Source organism: Helianthus annuus, chromosome 9 (assembly GCF_002127325.2).
Source record: "Helianthus annuus cultivar XRQ/B chromosome 9, HanXRQr2.0-SUNRISE, whole genome shotgun sequence".
Taxonomy (NCBI): Eukaryota; Viridiplantae; Streptophyta; class Magnoliopsida; order Asterales; family Asteraceae; genus Helianthus; species Helianthus annuus.
Window position 1 is genome coordinate 176,303,334 of NC_035441.2, and position 24,740 is coordinate 176,328,073.

At 36.5% G+C, this 24,740-nt stretch overlaps 2 protein-coding genes across 2 annotated transcripts; both read left to right on the forward strand.

Annotated features, from left to right (window-relative positions):
• The first annotated feature begins 1,218 nt into the window (after positions 1-1,218).
• Positions 1,219-2,827, forward strand: LOC110876819 (protein NRT1/ PTR FAMILY 2.11). The gene is made up of 2 exons (XM_022124979.2): positions 1,219-1,832; positions 1,924-2,827. Exons 1-2 carry the CDS (start codon positions 1,285-1,287, stop codon positions 2,825-2,827), a joined length of 1,452 nt encoding a protein of 483 aa, XP_021980671.2. The 5' UTR covers positions 1,219-1,284.
• A 16,285-nt stretch (positions 2,828-19,112) lies between these two features.
• On the forward strand, positions 19,113-23,547 carry LOC110879732 (protein NRT1/ PTR FAMILY 2.10). The gene is made up of 4 exons (XM_022128254.2): positions 19,113-19,260; positions 20,880-21,097; positions 21,954-22,504; positions 22,587-23,547. The coding sequence occupies exons 1-4, from the start codon at positions 19,179-19,181 to the stop codon at positions 23,488-23,490; spliced, it is 1,755 nt and encodes a 584-aa protein (XP_021983946.1). The 5' UTR covers positions 19,113-19,178; the 3' UTR covers positions 23,491-23,547.
• Positions 23,548-24,740: the final 1,193 nt, after the last annotated feature.

Consider the following 24,740-nt stretch of genomic DNA (forward strand, 5'->3'; position numbering starts at 1 on the left):
CATATAACTAAAATTCAGAGAAAAAAATTAAAAAAAAAATTACTGCAAAAAGGATGGTCATTGTTCATCTCAAAAATACGATTTTCAATGATTTTTAATATCAAAATTTAGGGCTGTAAACGAACCGAACGTTCAGCGAACAGTTAGTGAACCGTTCGGCGGGAAGTTCGTTTATGTTCGTTCGTTTAATAAACGAACGAACATGAACAAGAAATTTCGTTCGATTAATTAAATGAACGAACATGAACAGAGGTCTCGTTTGTTCGATTGTGTTCGTGAACGTTCGGTAAGGCGTTCGTGAACATTCGTTGATTTGTGTTCGTTTATGTTCATATGTTTGTGTTTTAATTGAAGATCTTTGTACTTTCTTATATTTTATTTGTAATTTTTATATTATTAAACTTTTATTTAGTTTATTTCCCTAACAATTAAACTATGAAACCCACTTTCACCTTGTTTATGCATCATTTCCCTTTCATTTCTCATTATTTACATCCACGAATACGATCGACATCCGTTCCATAATAAGAGATTCAAGTTTGAGTGCTACTCTCTGGGCCATCTATCTTTATCCTTCGTCAAGTTCGCCAAATTTATTTGTGTTCGTTTGTGTTCGTGAACCGTTCGCGGACACGCTCATTTCCTTAACGAACGAACACGAACATAAAATCTCGTTCGGTAAGTGTTCATGAACCATTCGTGAACACATTTATTTCCTTATCGAACGAACACGAACAAGGCCTTGTTCGTGTTCGTTCGGTTCGTTTACAGCCCTATCAAAATTTATGGGACAAATGTCTCCATCACTGTAAATAGATGGCATTTTAGTAGAACGGTTTATGATTTTTAGACGTTTTTAACGGTTTATGATTTTTAGACGTTTTTAAACAACAAATACCACCACCACAAAACCCCAAAAATTTAAGTATTTTTGTTATATTGTAATTCTTTTCATTGTGTAGGAAATGAGACCTTTGAAAGGCTAGGAACGATTGGGACAACAACAAATCTAATGGTATACCTAACTACAGTATTCAATATTCGGTCGATTACTGCTACTAATCTCATAAACGTATTTCACGGTACATGCAACTTTGGTACCCTCGCTGGAGCATTTCTCTCTGACACTTATTTTGGTCGTTACAAGATTTTAGGAGCTGCTTCCATTTCATCTTTCCTAGTACTAACAATCTCATCCTTATTAGTTTAATTTATATATGTTAGCTTTATTTTGGTTAAATAATCTATATAAATCTGTAAACTTTCATTATTTTAATCCAGGGGATGCTTGTACTAACGTTAACAGCAGCAGTCAAAATGCTTCATCCTCCTCACTGTGTAGATGCATTATGCGTCGGACCAACACCATGTCAAATGGCTTTCTTGCTCACTGGTTTCACATTTCTGATCATCGGGGCAAGCGGAATTCGACCATGTAACTTGGCTTTCGGTGTTGACCAATTCAACCCGCACACTGAATCCGGCCAACAAGGAATCGCTAGTTTTTTCAATTGGTACTACTTTACATTCACGTTTGCTTTGATGGTATCGTTAACCATTATCATCTACGTGCAAGCAAATATCAACTGGGTCATTGGCTTAGCAATCCCGACATTTTTTATGTTCATATCGTGTATCCTATTCTTTGTGGGTGCGAAGATTTATGTGATAGTGCAGCCTGATGGAAGCCCTTTGACCAGCATTTTTCAAGTCTTAGTGGCCACCATCAAGAAGAGGAAACTGGCAGTTCCTAATGATCCATCGCATTCCTTGTTCAATCATGTTTCTACCAAATCTATCAATGCAAAACTACCATACAACAATCAACTCAAGTACCTATCTAAACTTTGAACCGTAAATAAAATGTTAAAAGAGATGTTATGTTTGTTGACATTTTACGATCTTATTACTTTTCTATAACAGGTGTTTGAACAAAGCTGCAATCATAACTCCAAATGACAATATTAACCCCGATGGATCATCACAAAACCAATGGGCGTTATGTAGCGTACAACAAATAGAGGAAGTGAAATGTGTAATCAAAACAATACCAATTTTGATAGCTTTTATAATCTACAACGCTTCACTTACGAATATGCAAATTTACACGGCGTTTCAAGCCCTACAATCTGACCGACGACTCAAGCATAGCTCATTTCAAATTCCGGCTGCATCCTATAGCGTCTTCCAAATGCTAGCTCTCACCATATGGATCCCGATTTATGATCGATTGATAGTTCCATGTCTTCGGAAAATAACAAACAAAAGGCAAGGGATTTCACCCCTCCAAAGGATTGGAGTCGGGATAGGCATCGCCATATTCACAATGCTTGTTGCAGCTATAATTGAAACAAAAAGAAGAGACATGGTACATTCAAAACAAGCACTTGGTTTTGAAAGGGGAAAAGGTGTGATTTCATCAATGCCAGGCTATTGGTTGGTAATTCAAATGGTGGTAGCCGGGATCTCAGAAGGGTTTGCTATGATTGGGTTTGGCGAGTTCTTTTACAAGCAGTTTCCAGAAAACACGAAGAGTTTGGCGGGTTCTTTCTTTTGTTGCGGGTTCGCGATGTCAAGTTATTTGAGCAGTTTCTTAATATCAATCATTCATAAAACGACCCGTGAAGGTGGCTCGAGAAATTGGTTAACCCAAAACCTAAACGAAGCGAAATTAGATTACTTTTATTACTTATGTATGGGATTGGAGGTGTTGAGCTTTATATACTATTTGATGGTGGCAAAATGGTATAAATACAAAGGAAGCGAAGACGAAACAACTGACTATCCATTAGAAGACATGACAGCTACCCACAAACATATAGTTTGAACACATGTCATATGTTTTACTGGTTGTCACTAACAACTTTGGCCATCCCATAGTATATCAATGGCTCAATATGGGTTTGTGTTCAAGTTTGTAAGGTATCTAGATAGCTAGATTTTCTTAATATTATAAGTTATAGTTTTGAAGTACTAAAATGTTCCGTTCACTTCAAAATCAAATTACGTATATTACCCAGTTGTCAATCTAACCTAGCCAATTTATAATTTGACGTGTGGTTCAAAAGGACCCAAATTATTTTGATATAATTGTCTTGGTAGAGGTTCCTATACATTAATCTAAAAGTGTAAGAAGGGTGAGAAATATTGTGGTGATGACATGTGTCCTCAATCTAAATTAATTCAAAAGGGTAAACAAGTAATTTTCTTATTGATTTAATTAATTGATAACCTTCCATAACCGTCACCCTTAATTATAAGAATACGAATTAAGAATTAATCTACGAATTTGTGTCATCTCGTTCAGAACTTTATAGTGTTATATATTTTTATATAGTGTTATATAGTGTTACATAGTATTATATAGTGTTATATAGTGTTTTTTGGTGTTATATAGTGTTATATGTTGTTATATGGTATTATATGGTGTTATATAGTGTTATTTAGAGTTATATAGTGTTATATTTGTCTAATATACTACAAGAATGGAACACCTTTAACGGTGACAACTGTCGCCGCCATTGATAACATTTGTCGCCGGTATTGACTTTTAGCGGCGACATGTCGCCGCTAAAGGATCGCCGGTATTGATGGGTCGCTATTGGCCTGGTTGTCGCCGCTAAAAGTATCTGGCATCGCTATTGGTCTTAGACTTTTAGCGACGACATGTGGCCGCTAAAGGGTCTTCGGAGTTACTGATGGTCGGTAAAGGCGAAGGGCAATAGCGGCGACACATGTCGCCGCTAAAAGTCGTTTTTTTTAAACAACAGCTGTATATAGCTGCACCTAGCCAGTTTTACGGCCGAAAAACAGAACCTGCCTAATTCAAACAACGCAAACATATGCCATGAACATATACTAAAGGTAATATAATTACAAACTACGTTTAAGTCCTACATTATAATCCTACAATGTTTAATAAAATCCTACATTAAAAACAACAAGTCATTCGCCGGAATCATCCTCATCTTCTCTATCGAATAAGTCATCAGAATCGTAGTCGTTTGACTTTCCTTTTCCTTTTGAAGCAAGATAGTTGTTAAATTGGTTCAAAAAGGACGGGGTTTGGAACAAGTTGTAAACAAAATCCTACAATAATAGATATCAAAACGTATATTAGCATATTAATTAACGCTACCAACATATATTTAACAAGGAAACATGCGTTCGTTTGTCATTTTATAAATTGCGTAGTTTACCTCGGAAAAGGGTTCTTGCGTCCGAGCTTGCGAAGACGACATGTTCGAGGACGTGTTGGAAAAAGGTTTAGGCCCCATCCCCCGGTACCATCCTCGCCGCTCTCCTAACGCTTCCTGATACGGGCCAATTGGAGGACATTCACTGCTCCATTCGTTTGTGGCCTGCTGTAAGTTCCGTTGTATTTTACAAAGATGATTATATATATATATATATATATATATATATTTGTTATAGAAAATTATACTTAAAAGAAATACTTACGTAATTTTGTTCAGCAACTGGATCAACCCAATTCCCTTGATTATCCGTTTGGGTTTTAGCATACGTAGGTACCCAATCCGTATCATGTTTAACATTAAACTTAGATTAGATATTAAATAAACAAAAGCTTACACACACGCACACATACATAAAATATTACATTTTTATAGGAGGTGCTGCCGTACGACGATGTCCCCCCGCGGTATGAGAATTGTGGTTTCTCGCGTACTTGTTTGTTGGCCTCGCTTCTTTTAATATATTTTTGGTCCCGGAAACCTTCGATGGTTCTTAACCAGTTATCATAGGGCATATCCGCGGGATGGTATGCCCTTGTCCTCTCAATATCCTCATAACCTCCCTTGCTCTTAAATAATTTTTTGCTTCGTACTTGCGGTCAGAGTACCGCTTCATAAGCACACTCCTAATGCCACCCGTCAAGTTTTTCGCCTCTAAATCACGTTCCACTTCATCAAAATTGAAATATTCCTACGAATTAAATAAAAAAGTTAAAATATTATATATAAATTAGATTTAACGATGGCTGCAAAATCGCCGTAAACGGGCCTTTAACGGCTGCAAACTCAGCCGCAAACGGCAGCGATTTCGCAGCCCTTTAACGATGCGTTTGAAGCCGTTTAAAGGCCCGTTTACGGCTACAAATGCGCCGTTAAACGGCAGCAAATTCGCAGTCGTTTAACGACACATTTGCAGTCGTAAACGGGCCTTTAAACGGCGCGTTTGCAGCCGTTTAAAGACCCGTTTACGGCAGCGATTTCGCACATGTATGGTCACGGCGCATTTGCATCTGCTTAAATATTTGATAAAATTTTATGCATATAACTTATTTACCCGTAAGTGGTTCATGATGGCATCCTTGTGTGGTGGTGAAACGTTATCCCATCCAATTTTATCGAACGGGATGGTCCGCCACATATACAGGCCGACCCCTTGAAAACATATCTCTTGTTTTACCAACGGGGGTATACGTGACCTGTCTGTCAAACGTAAGCGATATGCCCCCTGCTTTTACCAGACGCCGTAGTTTCTCATTTTTGGCTTTCCCCCTAACCCTCTTCACGGGAACCGCTGCAATTAAAACAAAAATAATTAGTAACAACATTTATAATATATAAAATATAAGGACTACAAAATAATTTAGTAAAAGACTTACCGTCAGTCTCATGCGTGCCACTAAAATAACCACCAAGAGGCGGTGGATCACCAGCGCCGTCACCCCATGCCCCCATGGGGCCACATCCGCCATCAGATATGCGAATATAAGCAATATCGAAAACATAATCCCTAAAAAGTTACAAATGTTACAGCATGTTTATCTAATAGAAATTAAGGGAAAGTACAACAAGTGTAACTCAAATTCAAATAAATATTTCAACAAGTGTTTATCAAATACAAATTAATATAAATTACAATAACTTTCTTTTAGTCAGACTCCATATATAAATTACAAACATGACCATAAACATAGAAATCATGAAACTTAAACATAATGTATGCACATTAACACATACTTTATTCATAGACTTACATATCCACATATATGCTTACATACACCTACATACACAAACACACATTTTGTCCAAAACCACAAAACTTATACATACTTACATACACATTTGCATACTTTATACAAACATACATACTAACATACACATGTTTTCACCAACATACTACACCTACATACATACATTCATTCATACACTTACATACCCACATACATGCTTACATACACCTACATACACAAATACATAGACTTTCATATACTCATTTTCACCAAATACACCTGCATTATACATTTGACATACAAACATTCATCCTTACATACACATTTACATACCTAAACAAAAAATTATACAATTTGCATACTTTATACAAACATACATACTGATATACACATTTTTCACCAACATACTAACATACACCTACATACATACATTCATTCATACACTTACATACCCACACACATCCTTACATACACCTACATACATAAATACATAGACTTTCATATACTCATTTTCACCAAATACACCTACATTATACATTTGACATACAAGCATTCATCCTTACATACACATTTACATACCTAAACCAAAAATTATACAATTTCTAAACTTTAAAAAAATATATATAAAACTAACCGTGTTTTTCAAGTTTTAAGGAGACGAAGACCGCGGAGACGAGGTGGTGCCGGAGAAGTGAAGGTGGTGACCGGAGAAGAGATGGTGGTGATCCGAATTTTCTTCCATAAACACAAATATACACAAAAACGAGCAAAAATTAAAGCCTATGACATGTATATAACAAAATAGAGAAGAGATTTAACAAAAAGATAGTTAAACTAACCGATTTGGGCAAAAAACGCGTTTCTCCAGCGGTAGAATGAAGAGGTTTGGGGGAAAAATGAAGGAGGAGGGAAAAAAGGCGATGTATAGGATTGATAGGGATCAAGCAATACCGGCGACGCCTTTTCGCCGCTAATGGTGTGTTTGTCGCCGCTATTAGTTTAACCAGGGTTAACCAGGATAAGAAATGTGTGGCTGGGGATTAAAGTGGGACACCTACTTTTAGCGGAGACAATATGTCGCCGCTAATGACCTTCTACTGTCGCCGCTATTGCCTTTTAAATCCTCAACCGTTAGATCAGGATAATGATCAACGGCTGGGGTTTGGTTTCATACTCCGTGACGCGGATCGACCAATAGCGGCGACACGTGGCCTGTCGCCGCTAAAGGTGTTCCTTTCTTGTAGTGATAGCATGTCTACGATAGATGTATAGTGTTATATATTGTTATATATTGTTATATATTGTTATATATTGTTACATAGTGTTATATGGTGGTACATAGTGTTATACGGTGTTATACGGTGTTATATGATGTTATATAATGTTATATGTTTAATGTATAGTGTTATATATTTCTTGTAGTAGTTACATATTTCTGGATTTCTTAGAATGTCCGAATTTTAAAATAAGTTTAAAATTGAATTGCTAGAATTTAGGAGTGAATCGCTAGAATTTAGGAGATGTTACCTAATTTGAAGCATATACAAAGACACTATTACTCCTACAATTTTCAAATTAGTCCAAATAATTAAAACACAATTTATAATTCAGTCCAACCATTATAATTTAAAACACTTCTCACACTTTTAAATTAATGTACACTATCTCTACCTTCTATACCCTAATTGTCTTATTAGTTCGATGATCATACATCATATACCACACAATTGGTCTATGAATAAAACTAAATGGTTGTCTTTTAGCATATATATATATATATATATATATATATATGAATATATATATTGGTTATAACATTTTAGGTTCTTTATTGTTACTTAAAATATTTAGATCCTTTGAAGGAAGATGAGAAGTTATTTTACATAAATTTTATATATATATATATATATATATATATATATATATATATATATATATAAGGATCCGTTAAGAATCATTTTTTATTGCGAGAATCACGAGAACCAATGTGAATACAACCAAAAATATCTAAAAAAATGTAAAAACACACAAAAATATTTTTTTCATAAAAATACGCTAAATTTCGTCACTAAAAAAACTGAACAACGGTACCGATGCCATGTGCGTCGGTTACTGTTGTTTTTTTAGTGATGAAATTTAGCGTTTTTTATGAAAAGAATTCCAATTAGATAATCTTCGTTCTTAGTTAAATTCTTTTACAGTACTGACCACAAATTTCCTGCGGATACGACCTTACTTACTAAGGGGCTGTTTGGTAGCCTCTTAATGACCATTCAGATGCTACCTCTTAATGGTTTAAAACTTCAGATGCTACCTCTTAATGGTTTAAAACCTCTGAATGAATAAGAGGTAACCTTAAGTCTGAATGGTTAAGAGGTAACCTCTGAATGGTAAATCATCACATGTCACATTCTTCTACCTTCTCATTGGTAAAATTTTTAATGATTCCATTAAGAGGTAGTCTCTTAATGACCAATCAGAGGCTACCAAACAGCCCCTAATACTAGTATTGGTATTTAAGTTAAAATTGTATTTTTTTCTAAAACAAACAAACAAACCCCCAATTAGATAATCTTAGTTCTTAGTTAAATTCTTTTACAGTATTGACCACAAATTTCCTGCGGATACAAACTTACTTACTCATACTAGTATTGGTATTTAAGTTAAAATAAATACTTTTGATTAGCCCACAACAGTTACATCAAGAACCTATAAAAGTATGCCTATAGGGGTGAAAATTAAGGGTGCAAACAGTCGAGCTACTCGATAAAAAGCTCTAATAAGCCAAGTTTAAATGACCTTTAGCCCAATAAAAAACAAGCTCGTTTTATAAACGAGCCCGGGCCTGAGCTTCGCTTATCAAGCTCGAGCCGGCTCGCGAGCCTAAACGAACCTACCTATATATAATTATTTATTATGTATATTTTAATAATAGTAATTTTATTTATAAGACTATGAAATAAATAATTAAATTATTTATAAAATAATAATTATAATTAAATTTTAAATTAATTAGTAAATAATAAATGCACCGAATTCGAGCTTTCATATATAAGTTAAACGAACTAGAATCGAATTGAACTAGAATCGAGTTAGAACTCGGGCTTGGCTAAACTTTCCACCCCTACTTTTAAATAATGACATTCACATCCAAGCGTATCCTTTGCAGCATGATTTATTACAAATGACAATTTAATGTGTGAATTAGCACCCACCCCTCTTTTCTTGAGGGTTATTTTTTTATTCCTTTTCTATAGGTGTGTGCGGGCGAGGATTAATAAGTTTACCTCTGAATGATCTTGAAGAAAAATCAGTTGACACCAATCCAGATTTCTGCGAAGACCATCCCCAAAAACTCACTCTAATTTTGTAGAGTTGATGACGAGATCTCAATATAGATTCATCCTAAATTTAACAAACAAAACTAATCTATCACTATATATTTCACATAAACATAAAAATATACACATATATAAGCATATAAGATCTATGGGGTTGGTTCCGGTACAAACCATATTTATCCTACAAACCGTAAAAACAGATCCTAGCACTTAAAAAAAAATTAAATTAGCACATAACAAAACAATACATATATAAAAGTAGCACTTTTGAATTATATTAGCACATGAAAGTTAATAAAGATAATTTATTTTAGCACATATTTGAATAATATCAGCACTTTTCTTAATCAGCACATTGAAAACAAAAGCAAGATCCAAATAAAGAATTAATTGCTTGTTAGGAAATTTATAGGGAATTCAATATAATTGATATTATGTAGGATATTATTTTATCATTTCTCTATAATTGGTTTAATGTGACACTTTTTAAGTGATTTTTACAGTTTGTATGCAAAATATGGTTTGTATTCGATCCTTCTCCTAAGATTTATAATGTACCTGAACTATTTTCCAATTAGCAATTTAGACCCTAACGGTTCAAAAACGTCTTTCAACTCATGATTGATCTGAAGGAATTTCCGTGGTATATTTTTTTCTTTTATTTCATGAACCCGGTTCATATTAAATATGTGTTTATTTTGTCACAAGGATTTAGTCAAAACATTTTGACAAAATAGTGCATTTAGAAATAGGTTATTCAAAATAAACTTTAACTAGTTAAAAAAAACATATACACATTTTGGCAACGGAAGCGTATGTAACAAAATTAACATAAACACTTTTATACCAATGATTACCCGTAATGGAACAAAGTCACCAACATGCAAACACGAAATAGAACATCAACCATAGGGGGTTTAGATATACCTTCGGTTAGTAAATAACCGGTTGAGACACCGAGGTTCAACGAACGAATGCTAGTTACACGAACGAGAGATACGCGAAAGTGAGCCGGGTCTCGGCGGCGGGCGGCGGCGACCGGCGGAGAGCGGCGGCGGCGGGCGGTGGTGACCGGTTTGGGTGTGTGAGTTGAGAGAGTTTTGTAATCTTCTCTTGCATCTAAAAGCAAGACCCAAGCCCCATTTAAATAGGACATGGAGCTTTATGCATGCTCGCCAAGTGTCGAAAATCATTTGCATGAAATGTTATTGGTCAAATTCTAGGTGCGCGCCAAATGGCGAGAAGATCCATTGCATGTAATGTCATTGGCTGCAATGTAGGTGCGCGACAAGTGGCGAAGCAAGAGGGTTCTTGTCTCATTCGGTCCATGTACCCGTCTCTCAGTTCAATACCCGCGTATCGTTCGTAATTACCAGTTATTAGTTAAGTGGATTTTTAGTTCGTTGACCACGGTGTAACTCTTACGGGTCAAGACCCGGTCGGCAGCGTTGACTTATCGAACCGGACATAAATATCCAACAGCTCCCACTTGGACGGTCTCTGATAAGATCTCAACGCAGACAGCCAGCGGTGCTCTAGCTACACATGGCTGCCCCCAACAGGTCATGACACTTTAAAGTCACTAACCAAGGTATCTTCCCTTTAGCAATGGCTTGCTACTTGAAGACAATAGACTTATGGCAATCGTTGTCATCTATCCCTTCTGTAAAAGACATCAATTGAACAATGAGACATGGATCAGATTCAATCTCATATGGCGTTCAATCATTATCGTTCTCGTTCAAGAATCAAAGTGGTCCAATCAAACACACAGTAAGTTTGGGTAAGGCCTTACACTTCACCAGTTTGAATCAACGAGGGCGCCCAGATGTCTAACTGTTACATATAATGTAAGAGCACAGAATCCCATCTTGACTACATACAACTCCCACTGAACTTCAGAACCACTCCCAACCAATGCCTTTATGACTGGCAGTTACGCGACAGCGATTGACACTGATCAAAGAATAGTCTTTAGTAAACGGAAGTTCTAGTATGTATCTCAGGTCAGAGGATACTAAATGAGTATGCCCAAATCAAAACATCTTATGACTAAGATCCATGAAGATGATTTGATGCGAGTTACATCCAGCATCATTCATAATGAAGCCTGTGAATTTGGAAGTCAGTTCCTTGAGTCCAAAATCAGAATAGTCTTAATTCAGAGTCGTTCCCACGAGTCTGATCGACTACGGATAATTTAGAATACAAGATTCACGGATTAAACGTATCAAAATCGAACACAGTTGTAGGATTCAAGAATTGCATTTAACTAGTAAATCAAAATGAATACAGGAATACAACTGTTTGATGTTCGTACATCCAAATACTAAATCAAAACATTTCACTAGCTAATCTAAGCCCAATAGCATCCATATGACGGTCATGTTTCTCTTGAGTCATTGGCTTAGTAAATGGGTCAGCTAAGTTTTGATCTGTGTCAATTTTGCTTATAACGATGTCTCCACGTTCCACAATCTCACGTATGTAGTGAAATTTTCTCAAAATGTGCTTGGCTTTGTGATGTGATCTAGGCTCCTTGGCTTGAGCAATAGCACCTGTGTTATCACAAAATATCTGGATGGGTTTCATGATACTTGGAACCACATAGAGATCGGTTATGAACTTCTTCATCCAAGCAGCTTCCTTTGCGGCATCTGATGCGGCAATGTACTCAGATTCCGTGGTAGAATCAGCTACAACACTCTGCTTGGAGCTTTTCCATGAGACAGCTCCTCCGTTGAGAGTGAACACGAAACCCGTTTGTGAGCGAGAGGTATCTCGATCAGTTTAAAAACTAGCATCAGTGTAACATTTTACAGTGAGCTCCTCATTGACTCCTCCAAATATCAAGAACATATCTTTTGCCCTTCTCAAGTACTTAAGGATGTTCTTAACTGCAGTCCAGTGGGCAACCCCAGGGTTCTGCTGGTAACGGCTGGTCATGCTCAAAGCATACGAGACGTCTGGTCGAGTACATACCATAGCATACATGATAGAACCAATCGCTGAAGCATATGGAACTCCTTCCATTTGCTTTATCTCTCGGTTCTCAGAGGGAGCTTGCGATTTGTCCAAGACGGTTCCTTTAGTCATTGGAACACCTCCTTTCTTGGAGTTTTCCATCTTGAAGCGTCTCATTACTTGATCTATGTATGTGCTCTGAGTTAGCCCAAGAAGTCGCTTAGATCTATTCCTATAGATCTTGATTCCTAGAATGTAAGCAGCTTCTCCAAGATCCTTCATTGCAAAGCAAGATCCCAACCAATGTTTAATTTCCTTAAGCATGGGGATGTTGTTTCCAATGATCAATATATCATCCACATACAAGATGAGAAATGATATAGCACTCCCACTAGCCTTTCTGTAAACACAAGGTTCATCTTCGTTCTTGACAAAACCAAACTCTTTGACTTTCTGGTCAAAACGAAGATTCCAGCTCCGAGATGCTTGCTTGAGTCCATAAATGGACTTGTTTAGCTTGCATACCCTATTAGGATATTTTGGATCGATAAAACCGTCAGGTTGAACCATATAAACATCTTCGGAAAGATGTCCATTAAGAAAGGCGGTCTTAACATCCATTTGCCAAATTTCGTAATCATAGTACGCAGCTATGGCAAGTAATATCCTGATCGATTTGATCATAGCAACGGGTGAAAAAGTTTCATCATAGTCAATACCTTGAGTTTGAGTGAAACCTTTCGCTACTAGCCGTGCTTTATAGGTTTGTATATTTCCATGCATGTCAGTTTTTCTCTTGAAAACCCATTTGCTCCCTACTGCCCGAGATTCGGGGGGTAGCTCAACCAAGTCCCAGACTTGATTGTCACGCATGGATTGCATCTCGGCTTTCATGGCCTCTAGCCATTTCGCAGAATCTGGATTAGAAATAGCAGATTTGTAACTAGTAGGCTCGTCATCAGACTTGGCTACTGTCAGGACTTCAGAACCCTCGACATGCCAAAGGTATCTATCGGGTTCTTTACGAGTCCTGATGCTCCTGCGAAGGCTTGTGTTCGGGTCTGATTCGGTATCAACAATTTGTTGTGGTTCAGACGTTCCGACCTCGTCAACGGTTGCTTGTAGTCCTTGGACTTCTTCAAGATCTACTAAGTTACTTCCAGTTCCTCGACTAAGAAGTTCATCTTCAAGGAACCTTTTAGCCTTCCTTTTGATGGAAATCGTATTTGCATCAGGATGGTAGAAGTAATAACCGCATTGGTTATAGTATCCGACGAAAACAACCTTTTCGCCTCGAGGGTCGAGCTTGTCATCAGAGTCACTTGTGATGTAAGCATCACACCCCCATACTCTTAGGTAACTCAAATTCGGCTTATGCCCATGCCATATCTCATATGGAGTTTTGTTTACCTTTTTGGTCGGCGCTAGATTTACGAGTCGAGCAGCAGTCATAAGAGCAAAACCCCAAAAGGAGTGAGGTAAATTTGTTCTACACATCATCGATCGAATCATATTTAGTAGGGTTCGATTTCTCCTTTCACACACGCCATTAAGTTGGGGTGTGCCTGGTGGAGTGGGTTGTGAAACTATTCCACGTTCCTTTAGATGATCGAGAAATTCCAAGCTGAGGTATTCACCGCCTCGATCTGAGCGAAGCATTTTAATCTTTCTATTAAGTTGGTTTTCAACTTCGTTTTGAAACTCTTTGAACTTTTCAAAAGTTTCATGCTTATGCTTCATGAGATAGACATAAGCATATCGACTATAGTCATCGATGAACGTAACGAAGTATCTCTCGTGATTCCTAGTCATGGTTCTAAAAGGACCACATACATCTGAGTGTATGAGTCCTAGTAGATCGCTAGCTCGTTCACCAACATGGGTGAAGGGATCCTTGGTGAGTTTGCCAGCTAAGCAAGACTCGCAATCATCAAATGAGTCCGTTCTGGTGGATTCAAGAATCCCCTCAGATTGGAGCCATTTTACGCGTGCCTTGCTTATATGGCCAAGTCTACAATGCCATAGGAATGAATCACTAGTACCGTTTTTCTGACATTTAGAAAGGTGATATATGTTACTGCTAGGCTGAACATTAATTTCATAGATACCGTTTCGAGGTTTAGCCTCAAAATAGTAAATATCATTTAGATAAGCAGAAATAGAAACACCATTAAAAACATATCTAAATCCTTGTTCAAAAAGCAACGAAACTGAAATGATGTTCCTGGTTAAACCAGGTGCATAAAGACAATTGTTCAAAACAACAACAAGACCAGAAGGACATGTAAGATTAAATGTGCCAGTTGCCAGAACTGGGACTCTTTTCCCATCGCCAACAATGAGCTCCATGTCTCCCGGCTTCAGTTTCTTCCACTTCTCAGGCTCCTGCAAGACATTAATGATGTGATAACCACACCCGGTATCAAATACCCATGTGTTGCTTGAAACAGTGAAAAGTTCGATAACATATATTAGAATACCTGAAGAAGTGCCTTCTCCATTAGCCTTCTTCACTTTGAGCTTGGCAAGATACTCGGGGCAGTTACGTTTCCAGTGCCCCATCTTGTTACACTCATAGCATTGCCGCTCTTCTGGAAGAGGGGCTTTCACAGCTTGCTTGCTCTTGTTGGTGGCAGGTTTGGCAGCAACAGGAGCCTTTCCTTTGTTTTTGCTGTTATAACTTTTCTTCTTTGTTTTGGGCTTTTTAACACCACCAGATCGAACCATTAACACTTGGCTTACTTTGTTGGAAATGTTCATCTCTGCCGTTTTGAGCATCCCGTGTAGCTCTGGCACTGTCTTTACCCAGTCATTCATGTTAAAGTTCATAACAAATTGATCATAGTGACTGGAAAGAGAGTTGAGAATGAAGTCAACAGCCATCTCATCTTGGAGAGGATAACCAAGTTTGTTCAGTTGGTCGATGTAGCCTTTCATCTTGAGGACATGAGCACTAACTGAGGAACCCTCTTGCATTTTACAGCTTATGAGCTGTTTCATGGTGTCATAGCGTTCCTGACGGGCTTGTTTCTGAAACATGCCCTTGAGTTGTTCAATCATGTCGAAGGCATTCATGTCTTCCATATTCTTCTGAAGATCTGGAGACATGGTGGCTTGCATGAGGCAAGCAACTTCCATGGCATCTTCTTTATGTTTGTCGAAAGCCTTCTTCGCAACCACAGTGTTGTTTTCGGGTGCGGTTGGGATCGGGGTTTCCAAAACATAAAGCCTTTTTGCCATCTTGAGAACGATTCTCAAGTTGCGGTGCCACTCAAGAAAATTGGTGTTATTCAGCTTGTCTTTCTCAAGTATGGACTTGAGAGCAAAAGAGGAGTTGTTTTCAGATGACATCTGTTAAGCAAAAATTATTTAATTAGTATTTTCAATGTATTTCCTTATTTAGTGAGGTGAGACGATAAGGAGCGAGAATCCGGTTAGAAGCTCTTTCTAAAGGCAGCTGGGGCATGCAACATTAGCAAGAGGTTCAAGCGGACTGACAATGATTGTCAATTGTGAGAAAAGCACAACTCCCGGGGTTTATGAGGCTGCGAGGACAATCTTTTGTCCTTGCACTGATACGTTTGGCCTCATCTATGCCACTTTTGTTCTCGAGACGGCTGGGGCACGCAACACGAGAAGAAAAGTAATAGTCGTCCTAAAACGGTCACATGTGGAAGGGCCGGATGTGTCGACGGAACCCTTGCACCTTGGAAGGATAAACTAGACACCAAGTGTCGTGCTGTGGCTCCAACACTGATGGTTCGCATTATGCCCCAAGTGTTACTAGTAGTAGGATGGCATAGACTATTGATTTTAATTTTTACCAAATAGGGTCGTTATACTCGGTTTTAATCTAAATATTATATTTGCGACATAACCAAAAAGACCCTTTCACCTCTCGGGACAATTAGTTTTAGATAACCTATAAAACTAAGTTTGTCGCGACTTGGAATAACCAATTAAAGTTAATAGTGAAAACTATTAAGTTTATGAGTTTTAAAGATGTGAAAAAAAAAACATGTTATAAAACTCTAGTGGTTATAAAAAAATATCCAAGTTGATAGAACTTGCTTTTTCCGATTTCTTTTAAAAAACTTTTAAGAATACATTTTGGTATTAAGTTGAAGTGTGATAACATTTATCAAAAGGCAACCATAATAGCAAAAATGAATATGTAAATCATATGGGCATGATTATGATCTTGCTAGAGCCAATTAGCAAGATCAAAGGGGTCACGGTCACAAAACACAAAACAACCACAAGGATGGACTTGAGTGCATCTTGTTGTCTTGAGCGACTCCCACTAACTCCAAGACTCCTCTTGGCATTCGGTCTTGCTTCGGGTCTTCGGTTCAACAATATTTAACAAGTAAATATAACAAAGACAAAGAACCTTATCTATTACAACTTTGAACCACAAAGCGGGCCAAAACCATAAACTAATCTATTACAACTTTGAGCCGCAAAACGGGCCAAAACCATGAACAAAACCAAATATAAACACAACCACAAGGTCGGGCCCGATTTACATATTCAACACAACCAAAAAAAATTTGGGCAATTTTGGTCAACAAAAAAACTAACAACTAAAATATGACCAAAAATATATATAGCCCAAAGATAAAAATAAATCAAAAACTTTAGACTTTTAAAGTTTGTGATTTATTATTCCGGTAAAAAAAAAGACCGGTTTCGATTTGCATGTGGTGAGCATCGGCTCTGATACCACTGAAGGAATTTCCGTGGTATATTTTTTTCTTTTATTTCATGAACCCGGTTCATATTAAATATGTGTTTATTTTGTCACAAGGATTTAGTCAAAACATTTTGACAAAATAGTGCATTTAGAAATAGGTTATTCAAAATAAACTTTAACTAGTTAAAAAAAAAACATATACACATTTTGGCAACGGAAGCGTATGTAACAAAATTAACATAAACACTTTTATACCAAGGATTACCCGTAATGAAACAAAGTCACCAACATGCAAACACGAAATAGAACATCAACCATAGGGGGTTTAGATATACCTTCGGTTAGTAAATAACCGGTTGAGACACCGAGGTTCAACGAACGAATGCTAGTTACACGAACGAGAGATACGCGAAAGTGAGCCGGGTCTCGGCGGCGGGCGGCGGCGACCGGCGGAGAGCGGCGGCGGCGGGCGGTGGTGACCGGTTTGGGTGTGTGAGTTGAGAGAGTTTTGTAATCTTCTCTTGCATCTAAAAGCAAGACCCAAGCCCCATTTAAATAGGACATGGAGCTTTATGCATGCTCGCCAAGTGTCGAAAATCATTTGCATGAAATGTTATTGGTCAAATTCTAGGTGCGCGCCAAATGGCGAGAAGATCCATTGCATGTAATGTCATTGGCTGCAATGTAGGTGCGCGACAAGTGGCGAAGCAAGAGGGTTCTTGTCTCATTCGGTCCATGTACCCGTCTCTCAGTTCAATACCCGCGTATCGTTCGTAATTACCAGTTATTAGTTAAGTGGATTTTTAGTTCGTTGACCACGGTGTAACTCTTACGGGTCAAGACCCGGTCGGCAGCGTTGACTTATCGAACCGGACATAAATATCCAACATGATCAACAACGTCTTTCAATACTGGTATTTCTCCACTCTCAAGTTCGAGCAAATGCTGTCGCTTACGCTTGTGGTTTATGGTTTATGTTCTGTCTAACGTTAGCTGGTCGAACGGGTTAGGGATTCCAGTGGTCTATATGTTTATATCGGTTGTGTTGTTCTTTGGTGGTACGAAAATGTACGTGAAAGTGAAGCCGCAGGAGAGTCCATTTACGAGTATGGCGAGGGTGGTGGTGGTGGCAGTGAAGAAGCGATGGTTGAAACTGCCGCAACAACCGTGGTTATCGCTTTTTAGTTACCGCTGAAATCTATTACTTCGGCTTTACCGCACTCGAATCGGTGATCAGGTGAGTAATCATTCACTTATTAGTTTTTTAACCGTGAAATTTCTATAAAAAAAAATAGAAACTACCCCGAAGAAGCTAATTATTCTCATTCACCTAATTACTTTCATGTTATGATGTTTGCATTTCGGAAAAAAAAAAAAAAAAAAAATCATTTACATGTTCTTGTGATTATTCCTTGTTTACGACATTAAATTTTGTGTGCACTTCGATGAGAATTTACTCACTTTATTGTCCCAGAGTCATCAACTTAATCAAATTTATTAATATTTATTCTATTATGAAATTAAAATAAATCATACAAGATTTTAAAAAAATGGTAACGGGGTACGCCTGGCCTGACTGCATGCATGTAGGCAAATCCACGTGAAACGTACAGTCCTGGTTACTAACATTAATGTCAAATATCGGAAACATAAGACGAACTAAAAGATATGCCAGTGCGTGGAAATCAATTCTATTTTTATTATTATTAAGAGGGTGTTTGTGGTTCCTTATTTTGAGGGTAAAAGGACTTTTAAAGGGTACAAGGACTTTTGAAAAGTGTTTGGCTTTCCTTTTGAAGGGCAAAAGTCCTTTAGATTTGCCAAAAGTCAGAATTTTCTGACTTATTTTAGGCAAAAGTCCTTTTGCAAAAGTTGAAAATAAGCTAAGCCAAACATGCCCTAAAACTATAACCTAATAAATACAATAGTTTCATTCATTTAATATATAAAGCCAAGGGGTCTTAAAAGAAACTTAATTATTCACATTTACTCGACTTCAACCACACACCCGATGTGGCAGTCTGCCTGCCTCGTGCGTGTATTGCCACCTCTATCATCATTTTTAAGCATATATATTTGCCATTCACTTACATGCAAAATGCAAAAGATATGTTTTGAAGCAAAAAAAAAAAAAAAAATCCACACACACTAATATTAACATATAGATAGCTAAGGAGTTGAGCAGGCTTTGAAGATGGAAGGCATGGGGAATTATGGAGAAGAGAAAGCGGAAGAACCCAACTACAGAGGAGTCAAAGCCATGCCCTTTATTATAGGTAACACACATTCGTGTTTAAAAACCCGTTGTTAAGGTTTAACAACGGACCATCCGGTTAAACTGGTAATCCTCTAAACCTTTCGGGTTACGGGGTCGGCCTTGTATAGAAGGTTTTGAGTCGATTGCTTTAGACCTTAAAATTTTTAAAATTATATTCTATACTTAATGAGTTATTTATTTACGTACATTTGATTACTAGTTAGATGTCTACCAAATACGTAGAAAATGAGGAAGAAGAATGGAACATCAACAAGGCTATTAACTATAATTATTTGTGAATAGTGTTCTATTTTTTATTTATTTATAAAATTTATTTGGCTTTCGTCCTTTTTGTGTTTTCTATACCTTTATCCTTCAATTTTTAATATTGACATTTACACATTTACAACCCTTCAACTTTCTAAAATTTTTGTAATTGAGTTTTACGTATTTATATTTATGTATGTGCCGGCAAAAATTTAAGTTGGTTTACATTTCAACGTAAATTTACCTCGAAATGAGTTGAGTCAAATATAATATGTTTTTATGCTTATTATTATGTACGTTTTCAGTTAGTCTACATTTTAACGTAAATTTTAATTTATTTTTTTGGAAATGAGTCGGGTCAAATATAATACATTTTCTTGCTTATTTTTATGTACTTTTCAATTGCTTTACGTTTTGACGTGAATTTTGTTCGGAAACAACCCGGATTAAATATAGTACGTTTTCATTATAAGGTATAAATTCAAGTCCCTTTAACCAAAGTGCCGTAGCATTCTTTAACTTAAAAAAAAACAATATTTGTTTATTTTATGCATGTGCCATGTAAATTCAAGTTGATTTGCATTTAGACGCAAATTTTCATTAAAGTTATATTTAAAATAGCGTTTACACTTACTTTTACCAGAAATTTAAAGTCAACCTGTACCGTTGTCCAATTGAAATTTAGTTTTATGGTTTTTAGTGGATTTAAACATGTGTAGATGTTTTTTGAGCATTAATCTTTCGGTTGCAATACTGAACCAAATATATATCAACCGAAACCTCGTAGTGTAGCATGGGTAATCTTATTAGTATAATACAATTAGCAAAGTTTGTTAACAGTGTGTTTTGACTTTTTTTTTTTGTGTTTTAGTCCTTTTTTTCTTTTTTGTCCTTTGTCTTTTTTATTTTACCCCTCAAATTTCTGCATTAACACTTACAATCATTTAGCTTTTTAAAGACTTTTTAATCGAGTTTTACGTGTTTGTTTTTATATACGTGTGTGGGTATAAATTTAAATTGATTTACAACTTGACGTAGATTTTTTTGAAAACGGTTTGACTTAAATATAATATGTTTTCATACGTACATTTTAATTAGTGTACATTTTAAGGTAATTTTTTTTACAGAGCGCCGTAGGAACGTACGAGGCAATTTAGTAGTTGTACTACTAATACTGAATGCATGAAATACACGTGTTGATTGATGTAGGTTTTCATGAATTAAATTAATTAGTTGTCTGCCTTGTTTAAACTTAATTTCATCATATATGCAATAAAAAAATAATTTGTGGATATATAATTTTACTACTCTAAATTCCCCCAAACCCCAATAGTTCAACTTTTTTTTACATTCCAGTTCATTTTGGTGTAGGAAACGAGACTTTCGAGAAGATTGGAACACTTGGGGCGTCAACAAATCTACTAGTGTACCTAACTACAATATTCAATATGAAGTCAATTACTGCTACTAATCTCATCAACGTATTTAACGGTACATGCAACTTCGGTACTCTTGTCGGAGCATTTCTCTCCGACACTTATTTTGGCCGGTACAAAGTCTTAGGAGCTGCTTCCATTTCATCTTTTCTGGTACCAATAATCTCCTGCTATTGTATTAATTACTTATAATTTTAATTTTAAGGAACCAAACATTATTATGCTTTTTAAAGTGAATTATATTTAATTTATATATACAAGCTTTATTCCAGTTGCCTGATATAAATTTGAAACATTTATTACTTTTAGTATATTATATTAATTATAAATATAACCATTCACTAAAGGATAAATACCGTAGCAAAGGTCAATCAAATTGTTTTTGTCTTTTAGTTTTTTTTTTCTATTGGTCTTTTCTTTATGTTTTATCATAAACACTTCTACAATGTTTTAAAAGTTTTGTAAATGTTATTTTGACATACTTCAAGTTTTACGTACTTATTTTTTTATCTCCATGGTAAAATATAATACTTGGTCTATGTTTTCAATAGGAGGTAAAAGTTCGAGGTACTTTACGTTTCGATGTCTCCGCAATGTGCGGTACCATTATTTAACATAAAATACATTGTTTTCTTGTGTGCTTATTTTTAAGTATGTTTTGTATAAATCAAAGTTGGTTTACGTTTAACATAAATGTTTCGCGGTAATAAGTCAGGTCCAATACTATAAGTTTATGTGCCTATTTTTATGTGTGATTAAGTTAGTCTACGTTTTGACGTAAATTTTGTTCAGAAAAAAGTTAGGTCATATATCTGACGATATGAGCTCGAGTTACAATAAGTTTCAGCATTGCCGCCGTAATATGCGGCTAGGTAAAAATACTAGTTACTTATATTTTTAAGAAACAAAACACTAATTTGTTTTTTAAATTGAATTATTCAATTTATTTATACAAGCTTTATTCAGTTACGTGATATATAAATTTGAAACATTTATTATTTTTAATCAGGGGATGCTTGTGCTAACGTTAACAGCAGCAGTCAAAACACTTCATCCTCCTCACTGTGTAGACGCCCTTTGTGTCGGACCAACACCATGGCAAATGGCTTTCTTGCTAATGGGTTTCACGTTTCTGATCATCGGAGCAAGCGGAATCCGACCATGTAACTTGGCTTTTGGTGTGGACCAATTCAATCCAAACACGGAATCTGGCCAAAAGGGAATCACTAGTTTTTTCAATTGGTACTACTTTACGTTCACGTTTGCTATGATGGTTTCATTAACCATCATCGTGTATGTGCAAGCAAGTATCAATTGGGCCATTGGTCTAGCAATCCCAACGTTCTTTATATTTGCATCGTGTCTCGTGTTCTTTATGGGTACGAGGATTTATGTGAAAGTACAACCTGATAACAGCCCTTTGACCAACATTATACAAGTCCTAGTGGCTACCATCAAGAAGAGGAAACTGACAATTCCTGAGGATCCAACAGTTTCTCTATTCAATCACGTTTCTGCTAAATCTATCAACTCAAAACTATCATATAGCAATCAACTCAAGTACCTGTCTAAACCTCGAACCCTAAATAAAATGTTAAAATATGTAGTTTTCTATAACGTTTTGCAATCTTGTATATAACAGGTTTTTGAACAAAGCAGCAATCATAACCCCGATTGACAATATTAATCCTAACGGATCGTCAGGAAGTCGGTGGACGCTATGTAGCATACAACAAATAGAGGAAGTGAAATGTGTTATTAAAACAATACCAATTTGGTTTGCTTGCATAATCTACGACGTTTCACTTATGATTATACGTAACTACACAGTCTTTCAAGCCCTACAAACTGATCGGCGACTCAAGCACAACTCATTTCATATTCCGGCTGCATCCTACACTGTCTTCCAAATGCTAGCTCTGACCATATGGATCCCGATTTATGATCGACTGATAGTGCCATGTCTTCGTAAAATAACAAACAAAAGGCAAGGGATTTCAATTCTGCAAAGGATTGGAGTTGGAATAGGCATTGCCATTTTCATGATGCTTGTGGCAGCTGTGATTGAAACGAAAAGAAGGGATGTAGCACAATCAAAGCCAACACTAGGGATTGAAAGAGGAAAAGGTGTGATTTCATCAATGTCAGGATATTGGTTGGTTATTCAAATGGTGGTTAGTGGGATCTCGGAAGGGTTTGCTGTAATCGGGATTATTGAGTTTTTCTACGAGCAGTTTCCGGAAAATATGAAGAGTTTTGCAGGTTCTTTCTTCTGTTGTGGATTTGCGATGTCAAGTTATTTGAGCAGTATCTTGATATCAGTTGTTCAAAGAATGACCCATGAAGGTGTATCAAGAAATTGGTTAGCCCAAGACCTAAATAAGGCGAAATTAGATTACTTTTATTACTTATGCATGGGGTTAGAGGTGTTGAACCTTATATACTTTTTGATGGTGGCAAAATGGTATAAATACAAAGGAAGCGGAGATGAAACAATTGATGTTCCATCAGAAGACATGCCAACTACCCATAAAAATATCGTCTAAAGACATGTCATATGTTCTACATGCATGTCACTAACAACTTAGCCCTCCTTGAATATATCATCGCCCAATATGTGTTCAAGTTCAGGTTTAAAAGGTATCAAGATAGATAAATTGACTGAATTTGTAGCGTCATAATTTCGAAGTACTAAAATGTTTCGCTGCATGCGACACAACATGTCTATGAATGAAAATAAGTAGTTGTAATGGCATCGTATGAATTGATTCGATACCGGCCAAACAATAATGGTACTGGTTTTCTTTTTTTATGTTTTTTCTATCGATGTAAAAGACATGTTGATATCCCCTTGGATATATCAATTTTGGTTGTTATGTTGAAAGCATGTATCATACCAGTACTGTAACAAACTCAACTAATGTCGTAATTAAGTGACTCCATACTAACTGAATTTATTTTAAATAATAATTGTTATACTTAACTTGGAAAAGTAAACAGAAAATATAATATATATACGAAGTGGAATTTGTCACACCCCGATTTCCACGTGTCTCACCGGTGGGCCCGGTGGGGGATTACCGTGACGATGTTGGCAACAATATAGTCAAACCACACAATTATATAATGCACAGCGGAAGCTTAAGATAAATATATAAACTTCAACCTCTGGTTGTAATATCAAATGTATTACAGAAGTTGAATATATCCACAGCGGATCAAAATAATAAAATATTGTTCATTCAGATACGGCATCGAGTTTGCGAGACTATTCATGATGCTTAGGCAGCTAATACCAGCCAATTTCGTATAGTACCTGCATTTAATCTTTTTGGGGAAAATACGTCAGTTTACACTGGTAAATACATTCAACTGACACATTTGAAAATGTTTATTAAAATTGATTTGAATGCACAAGGCACAAACTCTTTTATAACTTGGGAAAATTATAATAAAATCTTGTGAACGTTTTACATGTTCTTTTATGCGTTCAGTAGCCCGGGTCGTGCCGGGTTAAAGATTTATAGACACACCACGTTTGCGTAAAACCGTAGTATAAAAACCAACGGCTACGTCTTTTAATTTAATGTCGACACTTTATACCGGGTGTACGCCTACACCGGGATGTCGATGGTCGTGGCCATTTCGTAAAATGATGCCAAGGATATCCGGGACAACGGTCATTAAACCCCCCAAAGGCTTTTAAGCAACAAAACTGTTTAAATGAGCCGATCATATTATTTAATTAACCACCTAAGCGATGGAAGAATATAATGCTCAATCAAGCGGTATTAAT